Genomic DNA, 23,859 nt, shown 5'->3' with positions numbered 1-23,859 from the left:
TTTTGGTTTGAGGATGGCAAGAAAGCCATGAATAGAAATCGTATTTTGATTTTCGGTCTTTTCCTGAGCTGGCAGTATATATGACTCTTTGGAGTTCCACTCAGAGTAAACAAGCTTTCTTCTACAGGTAATGTGTCACTGAGTTCAGTAGGTCAGGTGTATTAAATGCATTTTACACTGATAGATTTCTCAATTTATTCTGGATTCATAAGGTAATATCAAACCACATTTCAAGGGGTACCTATAATTTCATGTTTAAATATTTAACTGAGTATGCCATTTTTATCTTGTCATCATTTTCCTAAAAACTATTTGGCATCATTAAGTAGTTCCTGTTCTCACTCATACTGCTTCTTATAGATTCACACTTTAGAACACTATCATTGTTAAATCAGGATTTACCAAAGAGACTGAAGTAGTAGTTGAGTCCCTTAATTCTATGTATTGTTAACATCCCTTTTCCTTCCATCATTTTTTTCCCTATACAAAATTCAAGCTCTTTGTTTTTCAGTTTTCCACAGTCAGGATTTTGTGCTTGCTTGCTTCCCCAAAGCATTGCTGAAGGATTTCTGACTTAACATTTGCTGAAAATTGGTATCTAGATCTAAAGATAAAATTAATTTTTCTTCTCTTTCTTTTTATTGTATTTCAACAATGCTACCTTACTGGAACTAGGGGTTCTTTCACATGATGACCATGTGAAAGGTGGCCATAAGATGACCTTTTCCTCTGTAGTGACAGCAGAAGTTGGTGGCAGTGTCTAGATTCAGGACAGCATTAGAGTTTTAGGTTATGGATACTCCATTAATCCATTCTTACTTGTTAGCCACAATAATCCCATAAAAGAAGCTTTCTTTCTCATCTACAAACACATCATTTCCTATATTTTCCAGATAATAAGAAAATAGAGATTGAATAGAAAAGTTTACATCTCTGAGAGGTAGAGTTCATGCAAGAAAGGTAGGCTTAAAACTCCCTTCATGCACAAGTTTTCACAGTGAGCTAGAAAACTATTCTTTAAAGGAAGCATTCCTTAAAGCATTCTTTAAAGGAAGCTAACAGTTTAAAACACCATTGCTCAATCATGGCCTTAAACTATTAACACTGTGTAGCTTGTGTTTCAAGTGCAGCTCAGAGTAATCCTCAGCAGGAATGTTTCTAAGTGTGTGCTTGAGTCCCTTGGCCAGGCTGTCTTACAAGAAAGCTCTCTCATATCAGGTATATCAAGATCTTAAAGGAAATTTAGTACAGCTCTGTCTCTGAGGAGTTTCGCATATTCCTTAAGTGAGAAGGGACCTCCATGTGGCAGTCTTAGCACTCAAGCTGCTTGTTAAAGATTGCTGATTTTTTGGATTAATTTTCAGTAAATTAAAATTAAATAAAATGTTTTTTTTTGCAGTTTTGACTAATATAAATATCTCATAAGCTGTTTGAAATCTTGTCATATCGGAGGATACATTTTATTTGACAGTTTTGTCTAATGACTATCTCATTTTTCCACGTCTGTGAACCTCAATTCTTGTTAGCATCAGGAATAATGAATTATTAAATATATGTTTATACATGTTATCCCATGATATATGATCAATACTGTTAGGATAGAAATATCAATATCATCAGCCATAGTATAATTTCTGAAGAAAGTTTTAAGGTTTATTTTCTTTCAATATATTTCTTGGTGCTAGATAGCTTAACCCAGAACTGCGTGCATCTAAATCTGGAATCTTACTACTGATCTTGGTTATAGGCATTTCCTATATCCCTCTTAACAGAGATGTGTGGTAAAATTATTTCTTGATTTACTCAGTTTAAATCATTTTTGTGTAGTAACTGTATTATCAACTGAGATATATATAATTTCATTTATATCAGTTCATGAATTAGCTATATGATCTGGTATTATTTTAAGTTACATGTTACATAACTATTTTAAATACTTAGCAGAATTTAATGATTTAATTTTCTACTTCTTACCACTTTTGTTTCTTTCTATATGAATGCTGTTAAATGTTTTTCCATTTAAATTAATTAAAGTTTTTTTGAGTATGGGTGTTTCCTCTGCATGTATGCCTATGTATCACATGTATGTCTGATGCCTGTAAATTGCTGAAGAAGGCATCAGTTCTGCTAGGACTGACTGGAGTTACAGATGGTTGTGAGTTGCTATGTGGGTGCTCAGAATCAAACCCAGGTCTTCAACAAGAGCATGAAGTATGTTTAACCACTCAACCATCTTCCTAGCGCTTAATTAACTTATTTTTTTATTATGTAATTTGCATTTGTCCGTTTCTTTTTCTTTACCCTTCTTAATTGTCTTACCTCTAATCATATTCCTTCAATACAAAATGGGATTGAAGTTTTCCTTTATCACTCAGTCCGAGAAGATATAATTTATGACTTTGTTTTCAGTTTTGGAGAAAGGCACAGGGTCTCACGTGCCAGGGTCTTTGCTCAGGCATACACCATATCCTGCCCTCCTGAAAATGCTCAGACCTTAATACTCAGGTTATCTCCACTGACTTTTCTGTCTGCAATTGATTTTAATAATGCTTTAGCAGATGTGATTATGAGTTTTTACATTATTGCATGTCTCCATTGTGTTTCCTTTTTATCTCTATTATTCATAGGGATGTTATGAATTTTATTTTCATAGTGGTTTTTGTACTAATGTGTTGAGGCTTGGTCTTTTGTTATGTATTGTAATACTAAGTGTGGGTCCCCAAGACCTGGTTGTCGCAGAGACTGCATTTAGACCCAAGGGAGCTTTGTGACCTTACCCTCAAGTTATTTCTGATGGGTGAATAAAGATTCTGGCAACCAATAGCTGGGCAGAAGCAATGTAAGTGGGTTTTAGGGTTCCTGGGCCTAGAGGCTCAGAGGAGATCCACAAGGAGAGAAGAAGGTAAGGAGGAAGGAGAAGCCACTATAAGTTAGGTGAGTTTATGAAAATGTGGCTCTGTGACCTGACCAACTGGAGTTTAGAGCAACCCATATGAAACAGTTTTAGTAAGTAATAATTCAGGATTATCTATTATAGAAATATATAGAATCTATTATAGAAAAATAGATTCTTATAACAAATATTTGCCTAGCTCTTGTGCTGTTGAATGCCTGTTGTAAACATAAAGGTTGTTTGTGTCTTTTATCTGGGAACTAAATGGTTAAAGGTTGGATAGAAAGCTTCCTTCAGATTAAAAATTTCTACAACTGTAATGTTTTCATATAACTTTGAGTTTCTCTCTTTAAAGCTTTTATCTGTTATTTTAAAGACAAAAGACATTAAACTTGATATTTAATTTTCTTGCTTTTTTCCTTTGGAGTCAACAAACATCTAGTCTCAAAACACTTCTATTCCCACTTAAATATAAAATGATAAAATTTCATTAAGAATTTTATCTGCTATCATCATTACTCCTGAATATTTGCTAATTATACTTATAAATTATGTCAGGTAATATACTATAATACAACTCTGTCTTCCTTAAAACAAGCATTCTAACTTAGTTTTAAAAGTAACGATGTAGCTAATTCTTATGCTAATGTATCTCTGGTTGCTTTGGTCATCTGGAATTGAAAACTTTCCATCCTCAGAGAAGTTCCCTAGATAAGAATTAAACATTCATAAATAGCATCAGGAAGTCCCTGAAACCAACCAGATTTACTAGAACACTTCCTTTCCCAAGAGTATATAAATAGTAAAGACATGCGTATATAGACAAGTGCCTTATATGACTCACAAACCTGACAAGCAGAGACAAACTGAGCTGCCTTGAAGAAGCTCAGAACAACTGAGGAACCTAGAAAGGACAAGTTCCAATATTTTAAGCTACCATTAGGCTGTGCAGTGTGTTTCAAGTTCTCAGTGAGCTTTGGTGATACAGCTGTCATTGAGTCATCTCTTTTTCTGCTCCTGTATGTGAACCTTCACCCACATTTATGTAAGTAACCTCAAAAATGCATTGGTTCATAAAGTTGGTTTATGGTGATGTCTATAATTTTGATTGAGGATTACTTAGCATGCATATGTGTGTGTGTGTGTGTGTGTGTGTGTGTGTGTGTGTGTGTGTGTGTGCGCACATGCAAGGATGTGTGCATGCGTTTTCCTTCTCCTTTCCACTGGGAGGAGTATGACATCACACTTAGACTCTAAATGTAACTAAATCTCTATTTGTCTGTTTTAGAATATATAAATTTCAAAACAGGTTATAGGTTGGTTTTCAATTACAGTTTAAATGAACTTCAATCTCTAATGAATGGTTTCATTCTCAGTAGAACTTTGTGAATTTTTCAGGACTGGGAGACATGGCTTTCTTCATTTTTATTATCAACATAATCATGGAAGCAGCAAACAGAACCAGTCATGATACTGAATAAACTAAGGGGTTCTTGGCAGAAGATATGTCAATGACAGAAAAGCATGGAGTGCTGCTATTCCAGAAATATTTTGCAGTATATAATCAATGGGTAATGTTTCATACAAACATTTTTATGTAGATGATCATTATTAAGGGACAGAAGAAGAGGATGGGTTTGTGATAAAATGGTGGAGGTAGTGTAAAGAAAGAGATGAAGAAAGACCAGAAGCAATCAATTTGAAAAACAAATAACTAGGTTAGAATCAGAGAAGCTTTAGTGAGGGGAAAATACTTATGTAATATATATATATATATATATATATATTATAATGGGATTAGGGGAGAGTGAAAATAAGATGGGATATGAGGGGACTCTTATGGCACTATAATATGCAATATACGGCAGGAGGAACAGATACTTAGGGTGGAAAATGAAATATGTGTAGATTGGTGGTTTAATGTACTGAGAGTAATTCAGTGATTCTTTGACCATTAATTAAGGGAGAGCATCAAGGAATATATTCTAATCATACTGTAACTATTAGTGGCTTACAAAACACTTCCGATTGATTACGTCATCTGATTTTATATTGGTAAGTACTCATACTCAATTTAAAGAGAAATAATCCAAAGATTCTGGAATATTTTGTGTGAAACACATGGCCAGAAAAAAAAAAAAAAGAAATTTGATTTAAACAAGTGTGTTTCAAAACAAATTCTGAGCATCCTTTGCTGCGGACCATCCACTGTAGAAGATATATTAATTCATATCATTTTACGAAGATCTGTATTAAGAATAACATGAAAACACTGCTCTGCCTATACCTTTGAAGTATCATTCTCAAGTGACTGAGTACTCATCACATACACATTGCCTTTACCTACCACAAACAATAATATCTTAAAGTAACTATCATTTTTTAAACTACATGTAAGAATGTCTTCCTGAGGAGCACACTAAAATATGCATGCACACCACCATATTCCTCCTGTTTCTAAATAATCATTTGACCCACAAGTTGGCCAGCACACTCTTTTTCTGTTCACACCTAAGTTTTCCATGATGTTTTAATCGTGTGATCCTGTTGCAGAACCTAAAGTGGGAGAGCCTGCCCGTGCGGTTATTTTCCTTGTCCACCTACCTTTGTTTCCCTCTATGCTCTACAGACCCAGCTGAGAGTCTGTCAAGGGGAGACCCAAAGCCAGAGAAGCTTCTCTTTTTCTTGGTCTCAAATACATCATTCTCTAAGGACACCAGATCATCCAGAAGTAGGAGCTTAGCCGCAAGCTCAGTGGCTGACTTCTCTTCTCTGGCTGTGGGTGGCGGCTGCAAGCTTGCTGCTCCAAACTCCTACAGGGAAGATAAAGGTACTCCCATTCACTTAAATCATGAAATATAAGTATGTACAAAATTAGCAATAGCCATTTCTACCACTAGATGACGCACCTTTTGATCCCTTTATCATCCCAGTGTTATGATTTAGAAAGAAAACTAAACTTTGTGGGACTAAAACATACAGAGGTAGAATACACCCAGGAGAAAATAACGGCCCCTCTCCCCAAGCACGATTCTAAAATTTAACATATTTACTGATTAGTCTTTCAGATTCAGCCCCAGAACAACTGCATCCTTCCTTATCTATCATAGTACTACTTCTGTATCTCTTTCGTCGCTATACTACAATTTACTTTAAATAATATGTTACCACAAATTTACATTTCTTATTAAAGTGTAAGTAACACAAGAATAGTAGCTCTCTGATTAAGCTTTTATTTCTTCTATGCAATGTCTATCCTGACACTTTGCTTACAACAAAAATCCAAATTTTTTTTTCTGTCATCCTGTTTTACTTCCATGACTCATTCATTAGCCAGTGGCATCTCATTGTGTTCCAGGTTCTGCATTAGAGTTAAGGGATGTGAAAATACTGTTTCTGTGCCCCAGGAAACTAATATCTCAGCCCATATGATTTATTAACAAAGTATAAACAATGTGTAGAACTACCCCAAGAATAGTACTATTCCAGGCAAATTTTATTTATCTGCTATCTATGGTTTCTCTTTGTACTTCATGCGAGGAATAAAAGAATCAGAGTGTTCAGTGTGGAAAGTCTCTTTTTCCTTCGGAAGCCCAGGGACAGAGTTTTAGAAACTGCCATTGTTACAAATCCCAGGCTCCCCCACAGCTTCTGTTCTAGGCACCTGAGACTATTATCTAGGAGGAAATTTGTCCCCAGTATTTCTTTCCTTCTCCCTTTAGTCTGATGCTTCCTTGTGTCACAATGTGGATCACAACAAAGATGTGAGGAGGAAGGATGCTAAATCCCAGGAAAGACTCCACAAAGAGGGGGAAACATAACTTCAAAGGCAATGATCTTTTACTATTGACAAAATGAGACAGACTGGGGAGTCCTAGATCTCTGTTGGGTTCTAATCAGGTGGTGAGCATTATTACAGTGCTGCTAATATGAACTCTAATACGGTCTTATTGTAGATTCTCTCTTTGATGTTTATTTCCCTTTGAGTTTTTTCAAGATACTAGTGGGCTGGAAGGACTCAACTCCTTAAATGACAGTTGATAAACTTTACCTTGGTGGCCTTGAGCATAATACCCTTATGCTGAGTACCCATCACATATACATCACCATTACCTGCCTCACACAATAACACTTAACCACTTCAGATACTACAGAGGTGGCTGGAAGCAGCTGTATGACATTGGAAACTGCTGGCTGCTGAGTCATGACACTGTTTTAAATCAGCTGGGCTGGATTTCCCCTCCAGTTTCTCCCTACAGGCTCAGAGGGGTGGCCTAGCAGATGGACCACTGTCTTTGGTATAAAACCAGCAATGCCATGATTAGTGTAAACATATTTGCATGAAGATTTTCTCTAAACAGTCTGTATTACTGGCTGTATAAGCAAATTGAGCTCATCTGCTAAACTGACTGATAGAAATCCTCTTCTGCCCAGGCAATGTTAGGTCCACTGTAAAGGTTCTTCCCTGCCAGTGGCTTTTCCTGCTGGCTTTATTGTTGCAGAGTCAAGGCAGAGCTTCAGAATCAGTTCACAGTTTTTACAACAAAGACAGGAGCTGGCAGCAGAGGGGTAGTAGGCACCAAGGTAGCACAGGTACAAACCAAGGGTGGTTACTTTTTCTTCGATGGCAGCTGCGACAACCACAGCAGAAACAGATAGTTGGAGAGTTCGACCAGAGATCCTCCAAGGCAGTAACAAAATAAATGGAAGAAGTCAAGAGAAGGTGTGAATGATCAGGGACCTGAGTTTGAAGGACAGATGATTCTAAACAGCTAGAAAAGTAAAATCACAGTCTCTGGAATTATACCAGAAACATTTGGCAGGCCTTACGAACCTTAGACACTTTAGGACCAGAAATTGTACAACCCCCTGCTGTTAAGGGCTGGGGATTCTGAACATCCTAGGACTAGGCCAGGGGTATAACAGGTGCCTCTTTAGGAAAAGCATCCTACACCTGTGGCCTGCAAGAATGTTGGAACCTTATTCAGTCAGCAGGATTTGGCTGCAATATTCTTGACTACTGTATGAAGCCGAAGGTCACAGCCTACCAAGCCCTGAAAAAGCATCTTCTTGGGAGAACAAAAGCCCACAGTCAAAATAATGGGAACTAAAACATCTGGAAAGGGTTTTTAGTCTTCCAACTAATACAATATAAAAACCATAATTTTGTGTCCTATTGTAATAAAAGGTTTGGCTAAAACTATGTAAAATTCAGCATGCAACCAACTTTACATTTTATACAATAATATCTCATGTTGATGCAACTATGAAATTAAAATGTAGTGATAATAAATTAAGTTTTACTTTTTTATTTTTTGTAGGAATACAAATCTTATTAAATTTTAAAAGTATCTAAGTCACTTGCTCTGAATTCTCTTAACTCAATAGTTATTTTCATTTATATATTTGAAGTTTGTGACTTTGAATGTCATTGGCAATGAAAGTAAGTGACAGAAAAAATGTTTATCTTCTTGAGTTTGTGTTCTGAAGATGGTTGCCAATTGAATCTTCTGCTTGTAGTAAAAAAGCTTATGTTTCTCAAAATATAATCATGGTGTGTGTGTGTGTGTGTGTGTGTGTGTGTGTGTATGTGTGTGAAAGGAGGTCAGAGGCTAATATCAAGTATTTTACTTAATTTTATTTTTTAAGCTAGGCACTCTTGCTGAATATGGAGCTCAGTGACAAGGCTAGACTGGCTAGCTAAAACGTACCAGAAGTTCTGTCTTATCCCCAGTACTGGAATCATGGGTGCCTGTTGCTGAATTCAGCTTACCTATGGGTGTTGGGGATCTGAATTCATGCTCTCATGCTTACTTGAATAACATTTTAATGGCTGAGCCACCTCCTGTGCCCTTTCATGTGACATCCTAAGCTATTTTCCATTACCTCTGATGCTAAATCCACAGAGAAGGCCTTTCCTGAGCCCCACAGCATCATGATCATAGTAGCCAGGATGAAGTGTGTACTTGCCAATCTCCTGTCCAGCATCTAGGATCAGATACATCAGAGTTCATAGTAATTAGTTTGAAATATAAATACAGAAAACAAAAGCTTATGAAAAGTTTCTTAGAAGTAAAGCCATTCACTTCTATTTGCTGCAGTGCACGTCAACCAACCTAAATAATGCCTAATAAAATCTGTCAATCTCCTATAACAAAATATATAAAGGATTTATTTCCAAGGTAACATATATTTTATTTATATACCTATAATAATAACTTAGTTAAAGCTAGACAAATATCTGAGAAATCAATATTATACAATTTTATTACTTGGGCAGTGGAGAGATTACAGCTTCATTTTGACAAAAATGTGAGAGAATAAAGCATTGGGCCTCTCTCTGAAACAGGCTCATGGTACACCTGAACGCATTTAAATTAAAAATTCTGAAAACACTACACATTCAATAAGAGAATATTTTAATATTCTTTGTTGAATCAAGATTCCTTAAACAAGATTTAAAAGGAGAACATGTTATTCAAAAAGTGTCAAAATTTAGTATTCTAAAATTAGAAAGTTATGTAGGTTGAGATTCTACCAAATCTTAATAACAAAATTAAGAGACTTATAACATAGATGATGTTTCCAACATGTGTAAATAAGAAAAAAAATTCACTCTGATTAGTAAAATATAAAAAACAGACAATTAAATAAAAAATAGGCCTTGGGCTGGTGAGATGGCTCAGTGGGTAAGAGCACCCGATTGCTCTTCTGAAGGTCCGGAGTTCAAATCCCAGCAACCACATGGTGGCTCATAACCATCCGTAACAAGATCTGATGCCCTCTTCTGGAGTGACTGAAGATAGCTACAGTGTACTTACATATAATAAATAAATAAACCTTAAAAAAAAATAGGCCTAAGTTATTATAAATAGATATTTTATGGAAAAGAGAGAAGACAATGGTATACCCCACAGCACAATTACCATTGCATACTATGCACATCACATTAAAAATTAGACGTATTTGGGACAAAAGTTACAAAAATTCTTGGTGGACTTGGAACTGCATACAGTTGTTTGAGGTAAATTGGGCAAAATACAAAAAGAGGTTAAAAATAGTCAGGTTTCAACAACTGTTCCTTTATTTCAATTCTAGCTTTATATCCTTGAGAAATATCTGCATCATTGTAAGTATATAACTGTTGGAATGTTCATAACCTCACTACTTTTAGTAGTACAAATAAAATTCAATTGAGGTGCTCTAATTCAAGAAAGCGTAAACTGAATCAAATGAGAAACATTCAAATTATGGACTTAAATAATACTACTCAAATGGATATTTAGTACTAAAAGAAATGAATTTAATATTTATATGTATATGTAGATTTCACAGTAATTCTTTTGGGTAAATATGGAAATGTAAAACATATACATGACATAAAGCTATCTACATTATACAAACTATTTTATAAATTGCTATATAAATATTCAAAACAATTCCATATGTTGTGTTCTGTCTATCTATCTACCTACCTATTAGCTATCTATCCATATATCCATGTATCCCTCTATCTATCTATCTATCTATCTATCTATCTATCTATCTATCTATCTATCTATCTATCATCTATCTATCTATCTATCTATCTATCTCAATAATCTGTATCAATCATTTATCTATCTATATCAATCATTTATCTATATATCATTTATCTATCACCTATATATCATCTATGTTTTATATCAATAATCTATCTATATTTCTATCTATGTATCTATCTATGTATCTATGTATCTATCTATCATCTATCTCTCTCTATCTCTCTATCTCTCTGTCTATCTATCTATCTATCTATCTATCTATCTATCTATCTATCTATCATCTATCTATCTATCTGTGTTTGTGTGTGTGTGTGTGTGTGTGTGTGTGTGTGTGTGTATCTCATCAAAACTTGTTTCTTCATTATGGTTACTTCTGAGGAAGGAAGATAAAGGTGGGAGTAAAATTAATAAGATTTTGAAGAAATGTAAGAAAGTTAATTTAACAAAGTAAACAGACTTGAGTATACTACATTTGTTTATGAGTAGTAAGCAGGAACACATTCACAAATTTCAGTTTTTACATTAAAACACTATGCTTCTAATTATGGCTCATCACTGATTCCATTAAGTTTGTTGTCTGGAGGTTTGATGTGATCATCTTAAAATACAGCATAGTAAAGGACGAGGAACTGCCCTTTGAAGTGATGGAAGACCACAGACTTGGATGTTAATTTCCTCATAAAATATCTCTTAGAACACTTTCTAGGAAAAACAGAAAAAGACTTTGGATTTTGAAGAATTAGTTTTGAGTCTCATTTTGCTTTAGTGTTGCTATCATTTTGGACATGGTTTATTTAACTCACCTGAGCTTTCATTTTCTAATGTATGAACGTGAGAAATAATTCCTACTTCAAAAAGTTCAATAGGATGGAATTGATTGGCCCATAAGGCTTTTCTCTTATATGTTTTCTATTATTTGCACATGAAGAAATATCTATGTGCCTTTATGCAACATTACTTTAGTAACTATATATGTGTTACTGTGTCCCCTGACTTTATACTTCCTTATTATTGTTGTAAAACCTGACAGTAGATCTTAGTAATTTGTGTCATATGCAATGAAATGAATAATTATTTTGTAGACAGAATAAGATCTTCATAATGTCTTGCTTAAGATTTAAAACAAAGAAAAAGATCTTCGCCATATCTACAGTGTTTGTTTTATCAAATGCAGTAATAATTTAGCTTAAACTATTTGTTTGTTATGTCATTAATTATTCTCCTTTGGAAACGAGGCTAATGCCAGTCACTAACATCTTGTGTGTATCCTACCATTTCATGTTTCATATGTTTTCTGTTCGGTAAGTTGATATTTAGTTGATATATTCATAGAGTGTAGGAAATAGATAAATGAAATTATATCTCCAAATATAGAAAACAAAAATCTCCAGAGAGTACAGCAGTACTCATTTGATTAAAATACCATTTAACTAAAATTTCAACAAAAAGCATTAGCTTTTCCTTCAGAACACTAGTCACTTCTATGTTTATAATTTTCTCCAGATTTTGCTTGTTTCTTTTATTTTCATGTGTACAAAGAAAGATACTTAAAAAGTATAGCTGCATTTTAAAAATAATCCCAGATTTCTTATATACCTACATTTAGAAGTAACACTCCCATTTAATCAAAGGTAAATTACAATCCTCATGTTTACCTTCTTTAGTTTTTATTACTCTAAAAATAGTTTTTAAAGTGCCAAATTGTTCTGTTTTACAAGTCTTTTCATGTGGATTTTCTTTACCTATTTTTACAAACATCTTACCAACCAAAGTTTCCTTCAAGCCCACAGGCTTTTAAATGTAACAGAATAATTGTGTTTTCAATATTGATGATTACATCTAACAAGTGTATTTTGGACTTTGGGTGTATATACAAAAACAGTTTTAATATATCCTCTAACAGATAGCCACATCCTGATCATTTGGATAGGAAGGTGTAAAAATAAACGCTGAGTTTAAATACATGTAGTTAATGTTTTAAAGCCATGCTTGTATCCAGTGAACCAACAGACTGAACTCCTAAATATGGCTTTGTACACTAACATAAATAAGCACTCTGGCACCTGCTGAACAAGCAACATTTGATTAACTCATTCAAACTTGATTGCTACAAAATTAGAAACAGAGGAAATTATAGGGAGGGAAGAAAATGACCAGGTTTAGCCTCATTTCTCTATTTTGTTGATAGTGAATAAATATAGCTCATGATTTAAAAGTTTCCTAGGACCAATATGCTCTCCAAATCACAGAAGAAACCCTCAATGAATATTCTTTGTACAAATTTGCCAAAGGAGAAGTAAAGTACAAAAAACTAACACATTAACTGTTTTCTTTCTTTTCTTTTAAGTCATGTAGTCCAGGATAAACGCAAATTTATAATTATTCTACATTAGTTCCCGAAGTGTCAGGGTTGTGGTTGCATACCATGCTAGATTTCCCACTTTAACTGAGTAGCTTTTGAGTTATATTTCTTGGAGTTATAAAGAATTCTAAAATAAACATGGCACAGAATATACCTTTTAAGATTTTGTAGGTGTTTCATTTGTAAGTCATTGGGACTTTTTATATAGTACATTTTAGAATGCCTAGATACTATTTATTACAATAAAATGCATAGTATATATTAAACACTCCATCATATTTTGTGTTATGTATTACAGTTGGACTATTTAATCATCTTGGTAAATATTTTACTTTGTGAAATACTTGAAATAGCATTTTAGACTTTCCCCATATGACAATTTCTTATATCTGGAAAGGATTCTCCAACCCTAGGTTGTAGTACTGGAGAGATACAATGTGTTGTCATCTTCATTGGAGAAATAAAACACATTATTCATTCTTTTAATGCATACAGAACTGTGGAAGTTCAGCAGTGCAAAGCTTGTGTTAATTTTCTTTGAACTCCAAAATAGAGAATTGAATGTGAAGAAAGCGGTTTCCAGGTTAATAATAGTCAGTGAACAAACGAATCAGAACATTGGTAGGTTGTTGTAATGGATGAAATGTTGTGTAACCAAAAGGGAAGAGGGGAAGCTCAAGGAGACGGTGCCTGATCGGATGCACTTTTGAACTAAGATCCTTTTTTTTGAACTAAGATTCTTAAAATATATATTTGAAGACTAGTGGTGAAAAAAACTCTTTAGATCATTAAAGTTGTTTTTAGTTTGGAGCTTTATGATAATTACCTAACTTAGGGATAGTTGACCCAAACATTGGAAATTCATGGTGGTACTAATTTTGTGGGTACATTTTTAGTAGGATGTGGAAAATTTTAATTTTCTCTAATATATATATTGGAAATATTTAACATATCATCCATCCACCCACATTTTCAATAGAAATAAATTAAAAATTGAATACAATCAATTAAAAATAGAGGATTTATTAACTGATCAAATTTTAACCTTTTCTTAAGCTTTTCCCATTGTGAGAGAGGGCAAAACCTTTACCGGGCTTAATATTTGGCCAGTAAGCACTAGCACTGACTCTCTGTAATGGCCAGTTGCCCCTCTTCACTCAACTGCCATACTATTATTCCTCATCTGGAAATGCACATGCTTCTCAATGCACAATGTGTGTGAGCAAAATCCTAACTAGACTCTAAAATCACACAAAGTTTTTTAATGTCCCCTTCCCCTCATCTCACAGTTTTGCAGACCTCCTTGTTAGTAGAGAATTCAGGAACAGGAGAGACCAGAGGGACAGCAGATCGTCATTCTGAAAGCGATGCCAACAGGAGAATTGATTAACTTAAAATCTGAGACTCACTATTAAAGTAGAGCTGATGCAGAAGTCATGGACAGCAGGTTCCATCCAAGCCCAACTGCTACCTAATGATTCGGTTTTGGGCAAGTCTTTTCCTCTCTGTATCAAGTGACATGGGCCTTGGCGCACTGAACTCTGATGTTTACTTACTTTTCTGAAGCCAGTGAGTGACACATACATACATACATACATACATACAAACATGCAAATATATTATGCTAGTGTATACATATATGTATAGCATGTATACACTAGCATAATATATATAACATATATGTATACACTAGTATCATCTATATACATATACATGCATATATATATATATATATGTACATACTAGCAAGTTATCATTCTTCCAACTTGCAACACTCAGGGAAAGTTATTTTAAAATGCTTCCATAAAGACTTCTCCTTAGCTGATATTATATAATGTATATATACAAATATGCAAAATGCATTTCCATTTCTAATAATGTATTTAATATATATATATATATATATAATATATATATATATATATATATATATATATATATATATATACACATTTATCAACTGATTTTTTTAATTTGACACCATTTCATCTACTACAGGTTTCCAATATTACAACAGTTAAACTTGTATTAAGTGCCTCTGGAATTAGAAAAAATTGTTAATCATAATCTTTAAAAATTAGAAAAGAAGGCTGAAGCTTAACATGTTACCCTAAAGAATGATTCCAGTAATACCACCACCAAAATGCTTAAATCCATTTACAAAGTTTAGCTGCGTTTATAAGCTCCTCAAGGGCAGTGGCTGTGTGATATTTATCTGTCCATGTTTGCACCTTGAAAAATGCCTGCCAGGCAACACTGTATATTTTAGAAAGCACTCTTAATTAGTAGGTAAGTACAAACACATGGTAGATACTAATGACTAAGTTTAAATGATATGGAATCTAACTTATATCCACGTGCTAAGCTAGGTTACGAGAAAACACAGGCAAGGTTTTGCAATAATAATGAAGTTTGATTAAATCCATGTTAGAGTCTAGTCACATTCAGTACCATTCCACATTCTCATCCCTGTGGCAGTGATGCACATCACAGTCCCCAAGAACCACCTCTGAAGCTAGAGTCAGACATCTTATTAAATGCCAGCTGGCAATTAGACCTCTGCATAGCTAAATGATGGTGTGAAGTAATGCTTCCCACAACCGAAAGAAAACAAAACAACAACAACAACAGAAAATTTAGCCTGTTATTATAGCCAAATCTTTGAATGAAATTAGTTGTTTAATTCTGATACTCACCAAAGGGACAAAATACAGCCTTTGACTCTAGATAGAGAAAAGACTGACAGAGTTGCACACAAATGAACAGGTTTGACACATGAGAACTATAACATGAAAAGGTTTTCAGAAGGTCAATGTAGATAAGTTGAATGATCTTATATTGGACATAAGCTTCAGGAGAAAGTAGACTATTACCACTCCATCCTTTATCCTCTCTTCTACATATACAACAGTTAATATTAATCTTATATTTAAGTGACATAAATTAGCCACTAGAAGCAATGAAAAAATACTCTCTAAAATGTAAATAAAAGAGTAAATATGAATTTTCTTTTACCTAATAACAAGATGTTAAGTAATCATATTTTGCATGTTAGGAATGTGGGATATGGACACATACACCTGCCCAAGCCTACTTGCCTACTTGAGCAGACCACAAATTTCTTCTTGCAAGAGCATATTCTTTCTTCAATATTTGGATAATCTTTAAAGGCATTTTGCATCATAGAATCAGAGGTGAGGAAGACACAACATCTGCCCCAACATCAGGAAGTAACTGGGACCAGCGGGACCCAGGAACACAGAAACTCCACCTGACCAGTGGCACAAGTTCATTCCAGTCTGGTCTGTTGCCATGAGCAGACCTTGTGTGCTAACTCCACAGCCAATCCCACAAGTGGGGCCAGAAGCTCCACTCCCAGGCACTTTAACACACCCAGGATCACAGGATCCCTGGAGCTTGGCCAAACCAGGATCTGAGAGTCCCAGAGGCAGCTCAATTCCCAGGAGCTCTGACACACCCAGGATCTCAGGATCTCAGGATTCCAGAATCACAGGATCACAGAGACAGCTGAACTGTGAGGAGTTCTGACCCAACCAGGATCACAGGAAGGACAGGCTCCAGTCAGACATAGCAAGGGCACTAGAGATAATCAGATGGCAGGAGGCAAGTGTAAGAACAGAAGCAACAGAAACCAAGGTTACTTGGCATCATCAGAATCCAATTCTCCCACCATAGCAATCCCTGGATACCCCATCACACGGGAAAAGCAAGATACAGATTTGAAATCACTTCTCACGATGGTGATAAAGGACTTTAAGGACATAAATAACTCCCTTAAAGAAAATACAGGAGAACACAGGTAAATACCTAGAAGCCCTTAAAGAGGAAACACAAAAGTACCTTAAAGAATTACAGGAAAACACAAGCAAACAGGAGAAGGAAATAAAGAAAACTACCCAAGATCTTTTCTTTCTTTCTTTTTTTCTCTTTTCTTTTCTTTTCTTTTCTTTTCTTTTCTTTTCTTTTCTTTTCTTTTCTTTTCTTTTCTTTTCTTTTCTTTTCTTTTCTTTTCTTTTCTTTTCTTTTCTTTTCTTTTCTTTTCTTTTCTTTTCTTTTCTTTTTTGGTTTTTGTTTTTGTTTTTGTTTTTGTTTTTGTTTTTCAAGACAGGGTTTCTCTGTGTAGCCCTGGCTGTCCTGGAACTCCCTCTGTAGACCAGGCTGGCCTTGAACTCAGAAATCTGCCTGTCTCTGCCTCATCCCCCATGATCTAAAATTGGAAATAGAAACAATAAAGAAATCATAAGTGGAGATAACCCTGGAGTTAGAAAACCTGGGAAGAGATCAGGAGTCATAGATATAAGCATCACCAACAGAATGCAAGAGATAGAAGAGAGAATCTCGGGTGCAGAAGATACCATAGAAAACATTGACCCAACAGTCACAGAAAATGCAAAAAGCAAAAAGCTCCTAACCTAAACGATCCAGGAAATCTAGGACACAATGAGAAGATGAAACATAAGGATAATAGGTATAGAAGAGAGTGAAGATTCCCAACTTAAAGGGCCAGTAAATGTCTTTAACAAAAGTATAGATGAAAACCTCCCTAACCTAAAGAAAGAGATGCCCATGAACATACAAGAAGCCTACAAAACTCTAAATAGACTGGACCAGAAAAGAAATTCCTCCTGTCGCATAATAATCAAAACATCAATGCACTAAACAAAGAAAGAATATTAAAAGCAGCAAGGGAAAAAGGTCAAGTAACATATAAAGGTCAAGTAACACCTAGCAGAATTATACCAGACTTCTTGCCAGAGACTATGAAAGCTAGAAGATCCTGGGCAGATGTTATACAGATCCTAAGAAAACACAAAGGCCAACCCAGGCTACTATACCCAATAGAACTCTAAATTACCATAGACAGAGAAAACAAGATATTTCACGACAAAACCAAATGTACCCAAATCTTTCCACAAATCCAAAACTACAAAAGATAATAGATGGAAAACACCAACACAAAGAGGCAAACTACACCTTAGAAAAAGCAAGAAAGTAATCCTTTTTCTTTCTGTTTTTTTTTTTTTTTTTTTTTTTTTTTTTTACAATTTTTTATTAGATATTTTCTTCATTTCAAATGCTATCCTGAAAGTCTCCTTAACCTAAATCTGATAGGGGACTAATATCCAATATATACAAAGAAAGTAATTTTCTAACCAACCCAAAAGATAGCAACACAAACATAATTCCACCTCTAACAACAAAAATAACAGGACGTAACAATCTCTTTTCCTTAATATCTCATAACATCAACGGACTCAATTCTCCAAAAGAGGCATAGACTAACAGACTGGATACATAAACAGGACCCAGCATTTTGCATACAGGAAACGCACCTCAGTGACAAAGGCAGACACTATCTCAGAGTAAAGGGCTGGAAAACAATTTTCCAAGCAAACAGTCCCAAGAAACAAGCTGGAGTAGCTATTCTAATATCGAATAAAATCGACTTTCAACCAAAAGTTATCAAAAAAGATAAGGAAGGTCACTTCATACTCATTAAAGGAAAAAACCTACCAAGAAGACCTCTCAATTCTGAACATCTGAACATCTATGTACCGAATGCAAGGGCACCCACACTCACAAAAGATACTTTAAGTTCAAAGCACATATCGCACCCCACACAATAATAGTGGGAGACTTCAACACCCCACTTTCAGTAATGGACAGATCGTGGGAACAGAAACTAAACAGAGACACAGTGAAACTAACAGAAGTCATGAACCAAATGGATCTAACTGGTATTTATGGAACATTTCATCCTAAAGCAAAAGGATAAATCTTCTTTTCAGCACCTCACAGTACCTTCTCCAAGACTGACCATATAATTAGTCACAAAACAGGCCTCAACAGATACAAGAAGATTGAAATAATCCCATGCACCTTATGAGATCACCATGGACTAAGGCTGGTCTTAAATACCAACAAAAGCAATGGAAAGCATACATACACATGGAAGCTGAACAATACTCTACTCAATGATAACTTGGTCAAGGAAGAAATAAAAAAGAAATTAAAGGCTTCTTGGAGTTTAATGAAAATGAAGACACATCATATCGAAAGTTATGGGACACAATGAAAACAGTACTAAGAGGAAAGCTCCTAGCTCTAAGTGCCTGCAAAAAGAAACAGAAGAGAGCTTATACTAGCAGCTTGACAGCACACCTGAAAGCTCTAGAACAAAAGGAAGCAAATACACCCAAGAGAATTAGATAGCAGGAAATAATCAAACTCAGGCTGAAATCAACCAAACAGAAACAAAAGTAACTATACAAATAATCAACACACCCATGAGCTGTTTTTTTTTTTTTAGAAAATCAATAAGATAAACCCTTAGCCAGACTAACCAGAGGGCAGAGTATACAAATTAAAATTGGAAATGAAAAGGGAGACAAAAAAATGAGATATATCTTAAAATAATTATTATGTTAGTTGAATATTAACAGTTGAAAAAATTAAAATCATGTTCTACCAACATCATGGGAATATTATTGATAATTTTCCTCACTGGGCTTGAAATTATCATTTGTTGGATGTTTAACTTCAAAGAGTTTTTGCTATTTTGAAGTTTTTAAAATATACTTACTGATAAAATAAAATTTTTTCTCATAGTTTAATAAAAATATTAATATTTAAAATTATTGTGTATCCTTTTGTGATTACAGCAGGCATGTTAGGTCCGTGTGGCATGCATTACAATTCTTTTGTTTGGAGCTGATGAGCTGAGGTAAGCTGAGTTTCCACAGGACCAGAACCTCCTAATCCCTTTGCACCTACTGCACTTCCTACTAGAACGAAGAGAAGGAGAGGAAATGTGCAAGCCCCTGAGTTACACAGCACAGGATATCAGCTCTAGTAGTACCTGTTACTTATACTGGTTCTTTGTTATTTGCATTTGGAAAGGAGATAGAGACTGACTCTGCAGATTTATTGTGAAGATTAGAAACACTTCATGTGAACTCATCAGCAATAGCAATCATTCAATAAATAATAGTTCTATTATCCTTTAAGAAAAGCCTATCCTACACAGTTTTACAAAAACTGCAATCCTTGGACTTAAAATTTAAGGAACAACATTGGTGTCTAGCATCAAGAAACATGGTATAGTCGTAGAAATATCAAGACAACAATGAAAATAACATTGAGTGCTGAGACAGAGAAGTGGCATCTCCCATGGGTGAGATCAATAACTGGTTATTTAATACAAAGTGGCAGCTCTCTGAAGTATGCACAAAAACAATAATGATGAACTTAACATGATAGGTTTATATGTATGTGTTTATTCATAAATATGGAACAGCAGTTATCAAAGAAAACTATGCCATTGATTTAGAAGGGAGGTTGGGGGTATGGAAAGAAAGGCAGTAAATGATATAATTGTCATTTAGTTAAAAACATATTAAATAAAAGAAGGATGAAACCAGAAACACTTTTTTTCAAGCAATAGTCAGGGTAATGTCTGATGTGCTATTATTTCTTTGAGTTGTAGCATTTCCATGAAAATGTTAGCATTCAGTTCTAACTGGTCAGTTCTCCTGGGTATAAGACAAAGGGAAGAAATCTCATTTGTATACAAACCATAAGTACTCTTCAAGCTCTGACCACATTAAATTAAGTGAATTTTTAATATCATATGCTTTTTAAAGTACAGTTTTCCTATGGTTAGAACTTTAAGTTCTATAGGAATCTGGAATTTTAGGAAAGAAGAGGGCAATGTTATATGTATTTGAATTTAACCAAAGTAAGGCTTGGAGAGAAAGAAATGAACTTGATTCAAGGAAAGGATTTAAGTAATGCCTGTGTGAGCAGGGAGGGGGTGGTGGGCACTGATGGTGGAGGGAGGGGAAGAGGTATAGCATTATTGAAAAGGGAGGGGAAGGGGACACGGAGAACTGTTGGAAGAATGAGGATAAGCACTGGCGGGAGCAAGTGCTTAGTTTTAAGACTTGGGCTGACAGGATGTCTAGAAGGAAGAAATGTTAGTACTGAGCTAAACCCAGCTAAAGCCAGCCAAAGCAATGAACAACTGCTGCCAAGCAATACTGATCACTGCTCTAGATTTATCTGTGTGTGATGTGTGTGTGTGATGTGTGTGTGTGTGTGTGTGTGTGTGTGTGTGGTGTATAATCTGAAAATTGACCTACACTGAAGCCACTGTCCAGCTTAAATGTACTCTCCTAAAAATGGCCAGGGTTAGGAGAGGACCTTCACTACAGGATGGCATCTCTACAGACTTCAGTTTTACTACTAAATGCCCCAGGCAATCTGCATGTTTCAGACAGTTATTGGGTGGGGCTGGGGTTAGAAATCTAGTTTCCAGAATCTAAGGCTTGTGTTCCTTTGGCTGAACCAACAAATCCAAGTAAGACTTATCTAGAGGGTAGGAACACGGTAGGCAACATTTTGATAGAAGTTATTTTTTAATTTATTTTCATTGGAGACAAAGTGAATTGATCTAAGTTGACTAAACAAAAATCAAAGTCATTAAGAGGATTTGAAGAAGAAATACAAATACAATATAACTCAGAGGTTCCTATATCTTGTCACACAAAGTTATCTTCTCCTTTATTGCTCATGGTTCATTTAATAAGAGTTCTTTAAAACCCTGTGAAATAAAAGGGAGAAAGCAAATGCCAATCTTAAATCCTTTTATTGCTTGACTGAGGCTATGGAGTAATAAAATTATAGGGGAGACATGAACACCGTGCAGATGATGCCCTTGGAGAAAGTCACTAAACAGTTTGAAGAATTGTACCAAAGTAAAGAGAAAGGACAACAAGCACTGTTGATTTGGGAGTAGAACATGCTAGATGATTCTAATTCAGTAACTGCATGGATATTTAAATTGCTATAATTTATTTCCTGAAGGATGAACCAGAAACATAGTAATCATATAATAATAATAATAATAATAATAATAATAATAATAATAATAATAATAATAGTTTTCCTCTACAACTACATAATCTACCCATACAATTCAGAGCAGGAATATTATACTATTAGAGATCAATTTATTGAAGACATCCTTACATGTTACTGTAATGATCAAAATCTGAAACAATTTTTAATTTTGTCTCAAACACAGCACAAAAATATGTATTAGATTATTAATACTCACTTCAATCAGTAAATAGCAAGAACATTTCAAAAACTGAACAAAAACATTATATAAGTCTAATGTAACTTTTTTGCTATTATATTTATTTTTCTAATAATAGAAATAAGATGCTTTAGAATTTACAAGTATAGAATTTTATTTCTTAAGTGTTATTTCTAAGCTCTAACTTTGTTAGAAATACAGATGGCTGGAAAAACCTTCTCATCTATCTAAATTAACTAAATCATTTGTACAAAATCCCATTTCTTGCATTTCTTGATACTAGACATCTGTGGTGAATGAGAAATAAAATCATGAATATTTCTCCTGAGTTTGTTTCTCTCTCTCTCTCTCTCTCTCTCTCTCTCTCTCTCTCTCTCTCTCTCTCTCTCTCTGTTTTGATATACATAAAGACAAACAGACCACAAACAAATATAATAAATGTCTACCAATTATCTCTTTCTAATTTATTTTATAAAATATGCTAGATTTTCCACTCCACACTAGAGAGGAAAACTTATCAAAAGCTGCTTCTAATTTTATCAAAACCAAGGAATACATGAAATAGTTAAGAAGGATGTGGAAATAAAAGCAACAGTTAGAAAGAAAACTAATCCCGAGATCTTTATCAGTTTTCACATTTGGCTTACCTTGTAAGAAGTCAGAGCTCCTAACTTAGAGTCCTGCCTGCAGCTTATCCCAAACTTAGCCTTGATGCGAGTTTCTTTCTGTGTTTTTATAGCCTCAGTTCTACTCCACTTACTCCAACCCCTGTCGTTGCTTTCTCTTACATCAGTTCCACAGATTTTCAGTGGAACATTTCACCAACTCTCTCTCTTCTCTCTCTCTCTCTCTCTCTCTCTCTCTCTCTCTCTCTCTCTCTCCCTCCCTCCCTCCCTTCCTTCCTCCCTCCCTTTAGCCTTCCTCCTTGATCACTCCCTTTTTTCCAGTCTCTCACCTCCTCTCTCACCCCCTCCATTTTCCCTATTCTCCCTTTTCCTTTCCACAATCGTTCTATCTGTTGCTTTGATTGTGGTATTTGAGTAGCGATAGTAGCTCAACTCTGGAAAACTTAAGTACGCACTTAGCTTGTGCTCAGCTGCAGCAGCAGCATCTCTACCAGAGCTTCTAGTCAAGTTCTGAGTAATAAAAATGTATTTGAGAAACTAAATACACAAAGATTTGTGAAAGTCACTAACAAGGTTTAAAAAGTCACCGCAAGATTTAAAAAGTTTAGAATCAGACACATACTGATTTATTGGTGGAGCTAGGGATCCTTACATCGGATGGTCATCTACAGAAACGGTGAGTGGTTTGTGCCTTGGGAGCACTGTGCTGTGTCCCTGAATCAGACAGGTACTTCTTAACTGACATGGTTATATTAGGAAACCAGCCACTAACAACCCTAAAAATAAAGCACTGTGGCTATAAATGCAGAGGTTAGAACTTATCTTGATCATGTTGTCTTTTATTTCAACCAAAATATTCCTTGTTCTGTCAGAAAAATTTCCCTCATCTTCATTTCCTGGAAATCACATTTTTCTACATACGTACATTAGTTAAAAATGACTGACCTTATAGACACCTTCTATGTCATTAGATCATCATTGTCTTGTTTGATTCACTGTTGCTCTCCGTTTATCAGATACAGTAACTGAGGCTAGAAAAATTCACTGACTCAGTGTGGACACACACCTAAGTGCACTGCCAGAGCTAGATTACAAATTCATATCATATTTCCATATCTGGTCCTTTGCCCATGGTTGCATTCTGCCTATTTTAAAAGCTACCAAAGAGAATCTAAACCAGATTATATTTTTGCACAAATAGAAATAAAATTGTTCTTTGGTTTTGCTTACAAGCCATATAAAATACTATTCACTAGCATAGGAACTATTGCATGGTTAATTTGGAGTTACACAGGCGAGCCAACCAGAGCACA

At 34.9% G+C, this 23,859-nt stretch overlaps 1 protein-coding gene across 2 annotated transcripts in view; it reads right to left on the bottom strand.

Moving 5' to 3' along the window:
• Window positions 1–22,780, bottom strand: part of Ostn (osteocrin) — a 41,645-nt gene extending 18,865 nt beyond the window's left edge. The window contains exons 1-3 of one of the 2 annotated variants that reach the window (XM_021209759.1): window positions 22,568–22,780; window positions 8,780–8,881; window positions 5,498–5,706 (exon numbers count right to left, since the gene is read on the bottom strand). In XM_021209759.1, the coding sequence (XP_021065418.1) occupies window positions 5,498–5,706; window positions 8,780–8,881 (311 nt within the window). In that variant the 5' untranslated portion in view covers window positions 22,568–22,780. Of the gene's footprint in view, window positions 1–5,497; window positions 5,707–8,779; window positions 8,882–14,098; window positions 14,117–22,567 lie in introns of those variants that run through there. The other variant, XM_029544702.1, reaches the window with a different exon arrangement.
• Window positions 22,781–23,859: the final 1,079 nt, after the last annotated feature.

This window comes from Mus pahari, chromosome 12 (assembly GCF_900095145.1).
Source record: "Mus pahari chromosome 12, PAHARI_EIJ_v1.1, whole genome shotgun sequence".
Lineage (NCBI taxonomy): Eukaryota > Metazoa > Chordata > Mammalia > Rodentia > Muridae > Mus > Mus pahari.
This window is presented reverse-complemented; position numbering and strand designations above follow the sequence as displayed.